Genomic DNA, 14,979 nt, shown 5'->3' with positions numbered 1-14,979 from the left:
CGTGAGCTCACTCAATTAGAGCACAGCATCAGCAAAATGCTTCTGAACTGGAGCAGTGGGAGAAGCATTTAGGAGAGGGAACAAAGAGGAACAGCAGGAAGAGAAAACAACAAGTAAGCTTGTGCAAAAGGACAAAAGAGAGAAACAGTGCACAGAGACAGGAAAAGGATGCAAGAGAGACAAGATACACGAGGTTGAATTACTGTGCAAACAAGGAGCTGGTGGGTTGCTAGGCTTCCAAGTACACTGTGCTTGTGCACAGATGCTATTTATGGGAACACACCAGAATCAATAGGCAGAAGATTTTTATTCAATATCCATTAATAACCTGAAACAAAGACAAACAGCATATTAATTACAACTGCAGATGATGCTACATTTGGAGCAGCAGTGAGAGAAATAAGAAACACAAAAGGATCCATGCAGAAACAAGGAAAGTAAGGCTCAAAATAAAGTTCTGCCTGGACAGAAAAAGCACAGTAATGTAGTTCAGAGGGTGATAACTGCAGGCAGGGATATGCAATGAGGATGAGATGCTTGGGGAAGTGGATGACTGCAAGGAGGATCACCAACAGCTCACAAAATATTTTCAGTATAAGGCAGTGTGATTTTAAACAGCAGGCGAGGGGTATCATCTCACTGTCAGAGAGAAGCAATAAAAACTATACCAGGCAAATCGTTTAAAATGAATGGGATGGGAGATCAACAGCATAAAACACTTGAGCTATCTTTTTCAGAATAGCTTACTATCCCCATTGCTGGAATTCCAGAAAACCTTGACTACGCCAAGTGCCGAACTCTTCTGAAAACCTGAGTGCCCAGGGAACTGATCTCTTACAAAGATATGGGAAGATATTGTCACAGTCTGTAGCTACTTCACAGGCATCAGGAAATCATCCTCTGCTCCAAGCAGTTGCTTAAATTGGAGCAGATCTCCTTCAAAAAATTTCAACTCTGTTGTATGTGGAATGTCAAAATTAGAACCTTTTCCACTTCTGAAAGCTGGGACCACATTAGAAACATGACATGTATTTACCGTCTGTGAATCCAGCAGATTCCAGGTTGCTTTTGACTTTTATCTGGTTATAAAAAACCCAAATCAACCAAAACAAGAAGCCCAACAAGCACTGGGTTCACTCTGCACATCTAAACAGAAAATGCTGGCTCCTGAAAGCAATAAGATGTCTGGACATCCTTCTTAGTCATGGATTACAAAGAGACACCGTGTCAGATGGCAACTATCTGCATGTTACCAATGTCAAACATAACCCAGTTACATGGAGCAAACGGCAATTATCTCTGAAGGACAAAACACCAGACATAAAAACAGTAGCAGCACAACAAAATCAATTGCACATTCACAATGGCGCTGCTGTCAACACATAAACCAACTTCAAAATACAGAATAATGATGTCACACGACCATTCCCATGTGGCAGAGACACGTGGAGCCTGGCACCAACTCACACCCAGTGCCTGCAATCCCTACTGGTGTGGGGTGGCGAGGAGAGGAGGGATAGTGGGGCTGAGAGCAGGGAAGGGAATCAGCCTTGCTGGTCTCGCTGCTGGAATCTCTCTTATACATGGTTAAAAATCTCACAGTCCCTTGCAGAAATAAGGGATTTGGACGCTACATTCAGCCATAGCAGGGTGACTGCTCTGAACGTGACACAGGCCTGGAGAGCCATCATCCTCGCAGTTTGGTCTAGGTGAGCTGTATCAAACATCGATCCCACCACAGCCCCGTTTTCCAAATAGACTTGGGACTAGGTGAGTTTTGTGAACATTTGAGGTTTTTTGCATGTTACAAAATGCAACAAATGTTTTTCTGGTTCTGATGCAGCAAATCACTGACTCAGTCTTAAGTCAAGTGATTATAAATCTTAGGTCAGCCAGAATGGTGATGTACTACATCAAGTGCCAGGAAGCAAGGCAGGATCTCCCAGGCCACCTCTGCCTCGCCAGTACCAACGATGGGGAAAAAACACATGGAGGAAAGTGCTGGCCACTCCAAACAAGACAGATGACATGCCTTACGTGATGAGAACAGCGGCTCACCTAGCCCAATACTCTCTCCCAACAGGTGTTAAGAGGAATTGCTATTCAGAGGAGACAAAAGGAAAAAAAAAAAAAAAAAAAAAGAGGGGAAAAAAGGCAACACAGCCCAGTTACTGTTGCACTAGCAGTGCCTACACACTGGTGGACTTCAAGATGTGGCATTTTGCACAGGGCATGTAGAAAGTAATTACCAAGGCTGGAGGATGTCCCAGAGTTGCAATAGGGCAGCTGAAAACCACTGATCTTAAAAATGCTGTTGCATAATGAAGACATCTTTTGACATGACATCATTTGGTGGAAATACTCTCTCCACAGCTGGAGTAGCCAGCAAACCTCAGGCAAACCTCTGTGTGACATTAATTAAAAAACACTAGGTGATGTCATGCATTGCGTTGGTGGGAGGGCTAAGGTCAACATGCAGCATTATTAGATCTAGAATAGTTATGAAGTCTCCAGTACTCATCTCTACTCCTGTCAGCCTCCAGAGCAACCTTGGACCTCTGTAGCAGAGAGACATGAAGAGCAGTAACACAGCACTTAATCCACATCATCCTACCAAAAAAGCCCCATTTCCTGACCTGGAACTACATTTACTAAGGAGGAAGGAATTTTCCACCTTAGTCCGTAAATTGCTGCCAAGAAGCAATGTTGCATTAGTACTCTGGAAGGAAACTTCTCTGCTAGCAGACGGACTCAATTGGCCAACCCACTGTTCATTGAGCTCTGCTATCAAAGGCTGGCATCAAAAGCACCTTGGGCTGGATTCAAACCAGCAACTGAGAATTAAAAAGCACCAGCAGGCAGCAGCACCAATTCCCTGAGCCACCTACCATACAGCACATGTCAGCTCTCACGGGGAGCTGTGCATTCCTACAAAGACGGAATGTGTGGAATCTCAGGCCAGAAGCGGGTTCATCTAAAATGAGGTCTACGCATTCTCTGAGCTACTCTAAATTGAATAAAGAGAAAAAAAAAAAGAGGTAAGAGGAAGCACATCAAAGGCAAAGGGGAAACAGAGTTTTAGAGCTGTAGAGAAGATGAGTTCAGATGAAGCCCTTCTCCTGCCCCTCTGTACTGTGGTGGAGGAGCTCCAGCCAGAAGCCCTCTGCCACATCCTCTTGGCCCTCCCATCACCAGCTGATGAAATCAAGGCTGTCTCTGCCTGGATGCAGATGCTTGCGTATGCATTTTCAGGAATATTCCCCAGAGCCAGCCCTTTTGGCTGAGTATACAAAAGACTTTATTCCGCTTGGAATTGCAGAAATGTTCGCACTGCCAACTGCAGCCAATGTGACATAAATAAAGCCAATAGAGCAATGGAAATTGTGGCTGTCGGCAAGTGTTCCTGTGAATGCTAAAATTCCCCTAGGAAGCAAATACAGATTCCTTGAACTCACCAGCAATTGAAGATTGCTTTAAGATGCTGAACAGTTTATAAATATTTTTAGATCAGAAGAGAAGGCTGGAAGATGCCTGGTTTCTCTGAAATTTTTGACGCTGATGTGCAGCCTCTCTCAGCTCAGCTGAATCCTGCATCATCACAAAACCATGGGCAGATTTCACTTCTCTCCCAGTGATCTCACTGCTGTCCTCAATCCGCATGCCGGCTAGGGCTCTGGAGGTTTTTAAGTGCTCTATAAATGCCAAGAAAGGATTAATGCCAATTTTTTCCTCTTTTTTTTCAAGGACAGAGTAAAGAAACAGTGCGGTTAAGCCATTAGCACGGCACTCCAGAGCCCTCTATTCAGGAGGCACCTCCGCCTCAAGGAATAAGGATTAGTTATTTAGCACCCCTGCCCATCACCAGTCAAAGCTTGCCCGGCATGCAGCTGAGTACCTGGCAGGGAAATGGCTTCATCCCGCTGCTCACACTGTGCACACTTGGCAAGACCACCCAAAGCACAGAGCCAGGAGACAGCAGCTTCTTGGCTATTAGAAACAAAGACGTGGCGTGCTACATACTTGTGATTTGGGCAAACTGAAAGCCTCCACCTTTTACAATCTCTAGGCATGGGGTAAAGAACAGGAGCAGGGCTCAGAAGGGAGCGATTGTCTTCTCAGCTGCTGGGTTGCCAGGCACAATTCCCTGGAGAGGCAGCAGCACCTCTGCCCCAGCTCCCCATGGAACAGGATCCATTGGACAAGACAGACCCTGCTCTGAGCCAGTCCCCTCCCAGGCCAGCCAGCAGCTGCTGAAGCAGAGCTCTGATGGTTTTGACTTCTCAGGACTTCAGACTCTGGACGATGTTGCCATCCCTCTGTATCACTGCATCTTTCCCAGGTGTTTTGTGCCTGCTTCACTTGTATACTGTCAGCTCCTACACCTTTTCCTCCCCTTTCCAAAACCAAACAGACCTCAGAGAAAAACCTGTTGCAAACAATGGCCTCTCCCAGTTTTCTCTCCTTCTGGCAGCTTGAGCCTCAGAGCTGGGCTGCAAGCGGTACACTTCATTAAAATTAGAAGGCACAAGCCTCTTGCATCCAGCCAAACTTGCAGAAGGCAGGTCAGTTACCCAGAGCTATCAGGTCAGAGGATGGTGCCAGGGGACAGAAGGACACCTGTCTCCAGTGCACCAGGGAGGCTGATGCTGTCAGCTATATGGGGGCATTCACTAGACGATTGCTTACCATAGTCACTGTGACCCTCCAGCCCAAACAGTCCTAGCCCAGCCCAGCTCTGCTCCTGCAGTGAGTTCTGGCACAGGGGAGAAGGCCCACACACACCAGGTCTCTGCCTTCACCTACCCAGCAAGATGTTTTTCGTATTTCCTCCCACTGCTTCCCCACCACCGCCTGTGCATACACTGCGTAAGGAGGCCAGACTTCATCTGCCTGCTGAATAGTGGCCAGGCAGTTTTCGGCCAACTCAAGCACACAAATCTATCCCTCTGCATCAAAGGTACAAGCCAAAGCCAACAGAAAACAAGCAGAACCTTGCTATGACTCCCGCAAGGTCTGGCCACGTTTGCATGCCTGCCTCAGTGCAGCTGAGTCCAACCAACTGCAACAGCAGAAGGAAGAACTCAGAATGAAAATGATCATCTATGACCACCATTACAACTGATTGCTTCAATTGACTATAAAGGTCCTATTTTCCACATCTACAGTCAAATGCATTCTAGAAAGAAGTTATAACTTCACGGTGCTGGCCAAAAAATTATTAAAAGGCAAAACCCCTTTTTACACCCTCAATCCCCTATAAAATACGGAGTTTCTGACATTTTCTTAAGACATGCTGCCATTTCCAACCTGCACTGTTATCCAACACCCATACACGTCCCTTCTCCAGTGCTCTGGTAATGGCCCTGCCTAAAGGATCACTCAAAGAGAACAACAGGAACCAAGCGGGAGCCCAGGACTGCTCTCCCTCCACCCCACATGCTGCCATGGCTCAGAGAACCTATTTCCAGTGTTTCCCATCAGGACCTGCTTTTGCTGCTCTGTTCACGCACTTCTCTACGTGAGCTGCAGCCCTTCTGCATCCCAACTCCATTTATGAAGAACATGAAACAAGTCTCAGACATGTGGTCTCACCCTGGTCTCCAGCTTCTCTCCAAGCTCTCCAGCGTCCAGGAGGGCACAGCAAGCTTGTATGTCCACCTCAGCCCTGGACTACAGCAACTGCTGGTTAGAACAGCACAAACCACTTCCAGGTGCCTTCTCCCTTGCTTCTGAAATGCCACCTAAGGGCCTGGGCAGAAGTCCCTTCAGAGATCCAGTGTGGCAATGATTGGAGACATCCTGTGAACTGCTCCAGATGCAGAAGGCAGGGTAGGAGCAGCCAAACACTGCAACCCCTTCCACTGACACAGCAGGATTCCACGGGCACAGAAGGCATTATAGTAAGGCTGGGTTGAGGAGGATATGAAACACTCAAAAACACAAAGTCAGCCAAAGAATAGAGCCTAAGAGCCAGGTAAAGGAAGAGTCCAGCCAAGAAAAGCTCCTCCATTTGCCAAGGTTGGGTTATTTTATTGAGCCACTCAAAACATCATCTGAGAAGCCAGTGGCCAAAAATGGGTTGAGAAAGATCCTCATTTCAGTCTCCCTTCAGAAATCTCCATCCTCCTAGTGCTGACTTCCCTGCACAAGGGGAACAGCATGCAGGATTCCTGACACCAGCATCTGACAAACAGCCCTCCTCCCTCCTTGGTATCAGCCTTGCTTTACTTAGCACAGTAATTGTTAACGTTTCATCTCTCCAGTGGGGCAGCGCATTTTATTGTTAACCTACATAGTAAAAATAAAATCTGATTGCAAGAAATTGCTGGGCTTCAATTATAACATCAGTGTTAATTACAAGTGCAACTGTAATTGCAGGGACAGAAGGCGGAATGGCAGGGACAGGGATGCATACTAAGTTTGGGTGGGTGGGCTGACATTCTCAAGCCCAGTCCTCCCAAGGGAGAGAGCAACACTTTTGCCTCCTTGATAGCAGCTGCAGCAATCCCAGACAAGCAGGTCTGTATGGCTCATACTGCTCTGCCTGGTGGCATCTCCTGGAGAAGAGGCATCTGATCTGCTCCCAGCCCTCTGAGGTTTCCTCTAATGCTGACACAACTCTGACCGATGCGTTCCCTCTGCTTGGAGCAAAGTCTGTCCCAACTCATCCGTGGAAACTCCTCAGAGCCTGTATACTTCCATCCCCACCTCCACATGTAACCAAAATCAAAAAGTTAGAGCCACAAATTCCTATTGCCTCCCCAGAGCCTGCCTGCACCAGCTCAGGAGCTGGCAGGCCAGGGCTAGAGAAGGCATCTCATGCTTCCACGGCCCTGCGCTGGGCTTCTGTGTGATTGACACCACCAGCTCTCAGAGTGCCAACAAACCTTTTCCCTTCGTGGGGCTGCTTCAGAGGGATGCTCCTCCCACCCCCCCAATGTCAGGGGGCAGCCTGGAAGCCAACAATCCCTATCAAATTCGGTAGAAGTAAAGACAGGGATTTCTACCTTTGCTGGATCCATCTCTCATCTCTGTCCTCATTGCACAGGTCAAAGGAAAGAGTATTTGAGATTCGTCTGGTTTGCCTGGAGCACAGCAGCCAAGAGCCCAGCAGCGCTTCGTGCCAGGTGAACATCCTGGTGTCTAAACAGAAGCAGCTTCACCACTCACTCACCCACTCATGCTGCCCAACTGCAAGAACTCGTTAGGAGAGCCTTGAACACACCTCCTGAGAACAACGGGACCAAAGGGCCATCACACGTATCAAGGGCTCAGCACGCACACACTCTGCGCCCACACAAACACTCAATCTTTTTCCTCCGTTTCTTTATCATGTTCACGGCAACCACATTACAGGCAGCACACAAAACAGAAGGGAAGCAAAACAGAGCACAACCAATGCACCGTGAATGAAATCCAAATGGGGAACAAAAATACGTACTTACAGTTGAACATTGTGAAGTTCACAGACAAGATCTTAAGGAATCATCTCCAGAAATATTTAAAATAAGAGAGGAGCGAACGCTGGGGAAGGGAAAACATCTGACAGGTAGAAGTGCCCTCTACAGTAGTGCATCTCAGAGCGGGATCTGGAACAGGCCCAGGACCACTCTCATGTCTGTGCATGGCTAGGTGGAGGGTGTGTTCCCCAGCTCCACAGCAGACACAGAGCTCAAACCTTCTCAGATGTAAAAGGCTAGGGAACAGCACGTTACAGCCACCTTTGGCTCCAGGGCACTTGTCATTTTTAAGGACAGTAGTACTGTTTGAGATAATGAGAGTTCAGCTCTTGATGCTAGGGGGGAAGGAACAAGTCAAGAATTTAATAGTTAGGAGAGACAGCTGTAAAACAATGCTTTCAAACAGGGCAGGGAAGGAAAAGCCAGTCCAAACCCACTCTGGAGAAAGCAGGGCTATTCCCTGGTGCTGATGTGCACCTCAGAGATGCAATTCCCATTCTGAAGGTCCACCTCTTCTCCGCTCATCTAGTGCACCAGCTGCTGTCTTGAACTGCTGAAAGCACGGCAGAGCTGGGGGCTGATGGACAACAAGGCTGGCCTGCTGTATGCCACAGAAACCTCCCAGAGCTGCTCACTGCTCATGGCTGGGATCGCTCTGTGAGTGGGTAGACAGGAGATTTCTCCTGGGAGTGAGGTGAGTCCTTCTGTTCATTAAGTCCCATCCGCCAAGGTGGCTGCAGACACCCATGCAGAGGTGTCTAAGAGGAAAGCATTCACTACCCTTTCCCTAACCCAAAACCTTGCCTACAGAAATCATCTGAGCCTAATAACTTTGCAGGACCTGGAGGGTGCTCCTACCAGAGCGGCAGCAGGAGCGACAGTAAGAGAAGTTTTAATCTAACATCTCCATTTCACAGACGTGAATTGGAGACAATATTTCCACTCTCCTTCGTCCACAGAAGTCTCAGAGGTACTGAGTGGAACTTCCTTGGAGCTAGGATTTTTTATTTACAGCCGTCTGTGCAGAGTTTCTAACACTGCGCAGAAATGGTTAATGACTAAAACCAGTTAATAACCAAAAAGCCAGTAGATGGCACTCAAGAATATGCCTGACTTCTAAAACGTGCAAGACAGATAAAACTTGCATTTACAGTGCACAACAGCAACATGTGCCTCATTACACAGCCACGCTACCAGAAGGGCTGAGAAAGAGGTGATGGTCTCGGTGGTGCCCTCCAGACACCACAGTAACCCACAGTGCTAAGGCCACAATTGCTTTAATCTCTCTTATAGAAGGGATCCAGGCAACAGGATTTGGATGGAGACGCGTGCCTGGGAGCAGCTTGCATTTTGGCAGGGATGCAGCTGGGCAGCACGGCCGTTCTGTCTGCGCTCTTAGACAGTCAGCGCTTGAGTGCAGGGGAAAGCTGTGGGTAAGCATGGCATGAGGCCCACCATGACTGAACATGATCAATCTGGCTTTCTCAAGAGCCCTAAACACTGCTAAAATAACAGCAACAAACCTCCCCTCCCGTATGAGCACGATTAGAGCAAGGCCATCCTCCTCCCCGATTCCAGGCTCTGGCAAGGCATATCAGCATGTGAACTCGGCTATCAGGCAGCTCGGTGAAACACATCCAGAAGACACAGGGTTTCTGTGTGGCCACGTCTGTGCCAGTTTTTAAAGCTGTTAGTACTAGTAATGCTCTGCAGCATGAAAGAAAAGGTTTTAAAGCAGGTAAGCAGCTTAATCTTTTGAGGGGTTCTTCTACTTCTTATAATGCATTTAGCTACTTTAGGTGCTTCCTCATCGGCTAAAAAGCACCTTTTTCCAATCAAAATCTGAGCCCCTTACACATCATGTGATCCCCTAGAATGGAATCTTTAAGAAAAAGAAGCTATCATGAACCTATTAAAAAAACCCGTTAGCAGTGGAAACACTGGGCCCTGCAGTGAAACATGCTGGTAATTTTCTCTGTACAGGGATTTCAGAGTTTTTTGCTTTGCTTTCTTAACCCAGATAACCTCGCTGGGACTGGAACAGGATGGAGCTGGCTTGGAGCAAAGAGGTTCTTGGTTAAGAAGCATCACTTAATGGCACATCACAAACTTAGGGGATGAGCTGTGCATCGAGTTTCCTACCAAGTGGCCTGTGGAAGGAGGTGCAGCATGTCCAGCCCAAAAGAGGCTATTGGCGAACCACAGCCACATCCACAGCCCCAGATGGCCACAAGGACCCCTTTGCACAAGCTCATTACTGGGGAACCCGAATGCCTGTCCCAGCCGGCAGACCTATCAAGTCACTCCCTAGTTTCTGGCCCCACTAACAGCAAGGTGCTCTCATCCTGCTTTGGTTCCCAATGCAAGTCTGCAAAGAATGGCAATACTTCCCCTTCAGACCTCTCTACAAGGGGTGCTAAGCACCAGGGGCCCAAAGCCCTACAAAAGCAGGTGTACAAAGAGACTTGAAGGGCAAGGTCCACATGCCAGCTCCCCAGGACCTGGGCTGTATCATGCTCTGAGCCAGTGAACCCTGACAAACCTGCCAGCCATGCCCAGCAAGCCTACTGGTGAGACTAGGTCAGACAAGACTTGAGGCACATTTCCAAGGCTGGTAACCCAGAGTGCAGAGATGCCTCAAACCAGCAGCTGTCAGCTACAAAAAAAGCATGGATGACAGCAAAGCAAGAAGAGGAAGGAGGGACCACATATCGCAAGCTCCCTGGCTCTGGATCAGGAAGGAAAGTGGAAGGCAACAGGGTTTTCTCCGCACATCCCTGCACCAAACCTCAAGCCAGGCTGGAAAAGAGCAAGGTGAGAGGGCTCCCAGTGAGTATGGTTGGGCTGGCACAGCAGGGGACATTTCAAAGGCACAGTGCCAGTGGTATCTGCTGGGACGGCTACACAGCTGTCCCCCAGGCACAGCCCAGGGCTGCTCAATGCCTCACGCGTATCATCTGCTGCCTCTCTGGTCAAGGCAGTTCCCAGCTCATGGAAAATTTTGACATGAGTAATTTTATTGTTTTTGTTCAGCTTGGACTGAAATCAAACTCCATAGAGACACTGGGATGGCCCTGAAAGCCTATGTTTTAACCAGTTAATCTGTACATCCCTTGAAAGTTAAGCCAATTCCCGGTGCCCCCTGGGCAAGGTGGCTGCACCACCCCGCATGCTGTTTGGAATCCGTTGTGCAACCCTGGGTCCATGTGGGGTGCAGGAAGCTGAAACACAAGCTTCAAGGTGTTAGTGCGGGAGGCAATGGGAACTGGGGAGCACAGATAATCCTGAGTAAACAACCAGCCAAGCCTTCTCTTGGCAGCGCTTTTCCATTGTCTATTATGTACAGCTGGACGAATGTCAATACATTACCAATGGAAATGAGCCCTGCTGAGCAGGCGAGGCAGTTTGGCTTGAACAGCTGTTTTCTAGGTGGCACAGTGGTGCTTCAGCTCCATTTAGCAAGCAGTGGTGAATCAGGGATTACCAACCGCCTTCAAGGGCGGGAAGAACGCAAGCAAACTCTGCATAGAGGGACAGAAGCACCCAGTTCACCCCAGTCGAGAGTCCACGGAGACGTGGCTGTCTGGGGCGAAGAGAAAGTAAAAAACCAAGCAGACAGTGGTCAGTCATGGGAAGCTGCCCGCTTCCTGCCAGACACCACAGAGGTCACACCCAGCACCGGCGAGCCACTCTGCCACTTGCTCCTGCAGCTTACCCACAGGAGAGCAGCAGTGGGGAGCACCGGACAGAGCAATGCAAGGGCTTGCATAAGATCACTGGGAAGCTTCCCAAGTCCTAGGCAAGCTTGGGAAGAAAACCATGGATGGATGCAATGAGGGCTACAGCTCCTCCATCGGCACCCTTCAGTCTACGCACATCTGTGCGCAACCCTACACTATACCCTTACCTGTCGCCCGACCTCACCATCACACCAGCCCTGCTCTGAAAGCTGGCTGACAGCCACCACTCACAGAAAGGCAGTCTCACAGCTCGTCTGCACAGGGAAGGAGATGTGGAGAACTGTGGAGGGCAAGGGATGCATCTGATCAACGCTTCTTCTTTCTGACACAACTTCACTCGTTGGCTCCTTCCAGAGTGCAGCAAGGTGGGTTTGTTAACTTAAGCAACAGCAACTCTGCTTTTGTCTACTCTGACAGTCTCTCAGAGGAACCTCAGACACAGGTCTCCAGGGTGACAGCAAGCTAGTTTTGTCTGACATATTCTGCAGGAGATCCTGTATTTTCACCTTGCCCACCTCCTCCGAGGGGAATAGACTCTGCAGAAGCCAGCTGCAAGAGCGGCACACAGTGTCCAGTTAGCCAGGACAGCTGGAGGCAATGCACCCACTCCCTGCTCCGGAGCCCCTGTAAAAACCACCTGGCAAACTCCTGTAAAAACTCTGCGGTCTGCTTTAGGGTGGCTGTTAAAAATAACGATGTTGAGAAATGGGAGGCTCTCACTTTCAGAAAGAAAGGCATTAAGTTGCAAAGTCGTTGAGACCTGTTTATTATTTAGCATCTGTTTAATTTCAACTAGGAAAAAATACCTCGGAGCATGGAGGGCTGAAATTTGTAATTCGATTCTTCGGCTCCAGCCATAGGGAGTTTTGTAATTTAGACACAGTGAAATCGAGATGATTTCAACTTGTCTTCTCGGAAAGGCAAAACAGACAAAAAGAAAGCTCACCTACCTGCACGCTACAGGACCTAAAAGGGTTGAAAGCAGACCACAGGCTGCGAGTTCTGGCCACGCAGCTCCTGCAGGTTCTCCTGGTCTCCCCAAACATCAAGCTACAGGCAAGGTAAACTATGAAATCAGCCTGAACACAACTAGGAATAGGGAGGGGAGAGGAATAAGACTCATGGAAGGAAATTAAGCAAAACACAATCACCCCTCAAACATTTTCTGTTCACTAGCGAGCCAGGTAACGGTTTGTGCAAACCAGGCAGCCAGTCAAACGCCAGGTCCCCACCAGGGACCTAGAATCAGTTTCCCAATTAAGAACTTGCCAGAGGATGGTAATTGACAGAAGGGTTCATTTCCCAACTGCAAACAGCAATGGTGGCCATTTCTAAGGGTATAAGACAGACTGAGTATCAAAAGCTGAACCAGTGAAAAAACAGATTTAGGAATTCCTCAAACAGAAGATACAAACCTGATTTCTAAATTATTTGGCTGGGGCTTTTTGAGAGTCACCTCAACACTACTGATAGCCTAACAACCCAAATTCCCTCTGTGAGTTCCCTGCAGCAGAGACCCTACTTTCCTCTATTTATGTAAAAGAATCCCGGGCCATTACCATCTCCATTTACGCAAAAGGTCTTTTACCCAAGAAACTGCACTAGCTCTAAGCAGCATTCAAGTTTTTATCCTCTTGGCCACCCACATTGACAAAATTTGATACACAACAATTCTGCCCGGTGAAGGATGATGCTGACATCCACCACCTATTAGTCTCATAAACCCTGAAAAATCTTGCACGATACTGCAGTGCTTCTATGTAGCTCTTCTCCCAGCATCGTTCTTTTGTGGGGAAAAGAGGACCTCACTGTAGGATGGAAGTAAAGACACTGTATTTCACATTCTCTTTCCCAAACCGAATCCTCAGCTCTTCACAGCTGGCAACCAGACAGACGCAGCAAGACACCTCACCTCGGAAAGCACAGCTGTGCTTATTTTCTCCTCGCCAGCGTTTTACAGCTCTTCTTCGACTTTTAAATCTTCCCTAATGAGAAGATGTATCACCTTCCCCAAGAGACAAAGGACGGGGTGATTTTCTACTCCCAACCGGAGCAGGAAGACACGGATGTTCATAAAGTAAAAGAGAAAGCAGCAAAGGGAAGACACACACCTTCTCTATCAGACTTTTAAACCGAAATATCAGCTGCTTGACTCTTTATATATAAAAAAAAAAACCAAAACCGATAAACGCAACCGGAGGGAGAGCGCCTCCTGTTTCTACAGCAACGGAGGGGCCGGCGCGGCGCTGGCAACAGCATCCCGGGAGCGGCTGGGGGGGGAAACGGGAACAAAAGCGGCGACGGCGGCTGCCGGGCAGCGCGGGGGCGTCCGCGACTCGCCACCGCCAACGCAGCCCAAATAAACGGAGGATAAACACACAGAGAACGAGACGAGGCCCGCCGGCCGCGGAGGACCCGCGGGGGAAATCCTCCGCCCCGAGCCGGGCGGAGGCCGCGCCAGAGCCCCGGCCGCCGGGCAGCCGCCCCCGCGTCCCCCGCCCCACCTGTGGCGCGGCGCCGTCCCCGCACTCACCCCAGAGGAGCGTGAGGAGCTGCGCCCGCGGCACCAGGCTGAGCGCGTAGACGGCGCCCAGGTGCAGCAGCCCCATCAGCACCACGTTGCGCCAGACGATGGCCTGCCCGCATCCCGCCGCGCCCGCCTCGCCGCTGGCCGCCCGCCGGGAGCCGGCCATCTTCGCCGGCGGGGCGCTAGGGGCAGGGCCGGCGGCGGCAGCCCCCGCGCAGCGCGCCCGGGGAGCGGCTAAGGCTGCGCCGCCGCATCTGTTGCTGCCACCGCCTCCACGGAGCTCCCGCGCCGCCGGCTGCCCCCCGCACCGCGGCGGGGGACGGGCGGGGGGACGGGCGGCCGCCGGCCCTGCATAGCGACAGCCAATGGCGGCCGCGGACCGCCCCGCCCCGCCCCCGGCACCGGCAGCCCCGAGGGGCCGCCCTGGCCCTAGCGGCGGTGTCGGGAGTTGCTGCCCGCCCGCGCCCGCCCAGGGGTCTCCCCAGCCGCCCCCCGGGGCTCAGTCCGGCCCATCCGCAGGGATGGCGGCTGACGGGACTGCGCTCTCGGTGGCCGAGCGGTACAGGCCTCCGTCTGCGCCGTTTTAGGTGGCTGCCCTTGAAGAACGGCGGGCGCCTCTCCTGCCGGCCGCCTGGGAGTGCGAGCAGGCAAACGCGCCCCGAGGGAGGCGGGTTTCGAAGACGTTTAATTTTGGAAGCCCGTGAATCTGGAGTAAAAGATGCCACTGGTGCTAGGGAGGGGGAGATATTCCAGAGCTAGTTAATAGAGTTTATCTGACTGTGAGTAACAAGGTAGGCATTGGGAAAAAGAAAAAAAAAAAAAAAAAAAGAAAAGACAGCAAGACTTTTATCAGCCGTGCATATCTGAATGAAGAGTGTGCCACGCTTTTTGTTTACTCCGTCCCACCATGGGCGGAGTAGGTGGAGTATTGTTTTAGTGTTCAGGTGTGGTTTCCTGGGGATACTGCTCCCCCCATGCTGCCATGGCCTCCTGCTGCACGTCGCTGCGGGAGGGGAAGGACACCACGCTACTCTGGATGCCAGGGTGGGGCTGGTTAATGGTGAGTTCATCTGTGTCAGGAGGATGACCCAGATGTGCAGAGGAGCGGCAGGCAGAAAGCAGTTCACCATCAGTGAGGTGCTTCACCTGCTGCGGAGCAGGGAACATCACGCACAAGCAGCATATGGAGGTTTTAAGTTATTAGGTGGGAACCAGACACCAAGCCTGGATAAAACATTTGCCCTCAATGCAT

General features: G+C 50.2%; 1 protein-coding gene across 1 annotated transcript in view; it reads right to left on the bottom strand.

Moving 5' to 3' along the window:
- Positions 1-13,893, bottom strand: part of SCD5 (stearoyl-CoA desaturase 5) — a 29,027-nt gene extending 15,134 nt beyond the window's left edge. Inside the window, exon 1 of the mRNA XM_086612034.1 lies at positions 13,734-13,893. Coding sequence (XP_086468160.1) covers positions 13,734-13,893 — 160 coding nt within the window. The remainder of the gene's footprint in view (positions 1-13,733) is intronic.
- Between the last annotated feature and the right edge of the window lie 1,086 nt (positions 13,894-14,979).

The sequence above is a fragment of the Tauraco erythrolophus genome, chromosome 5 (assembly GCF_009769465.1).
Source record: "Tauraco erythrolophus isolate bTauEry1 chromosome 5, bTauEry1.pri, whole genome shotgun sequence".
Taxonomy (NCBI): domain Eukaryota; kingdom Metazoa; phylum Chordata; class Aves; order Musophagiformes; family Musophagidae; genus Tauraco; species Tauraco erythrolophus.
The sequence above is the reverse complement of the archived record's forward strand: the minus strand, read 5'-3'. Positions and strand labels throughout refer to the sequence as shown.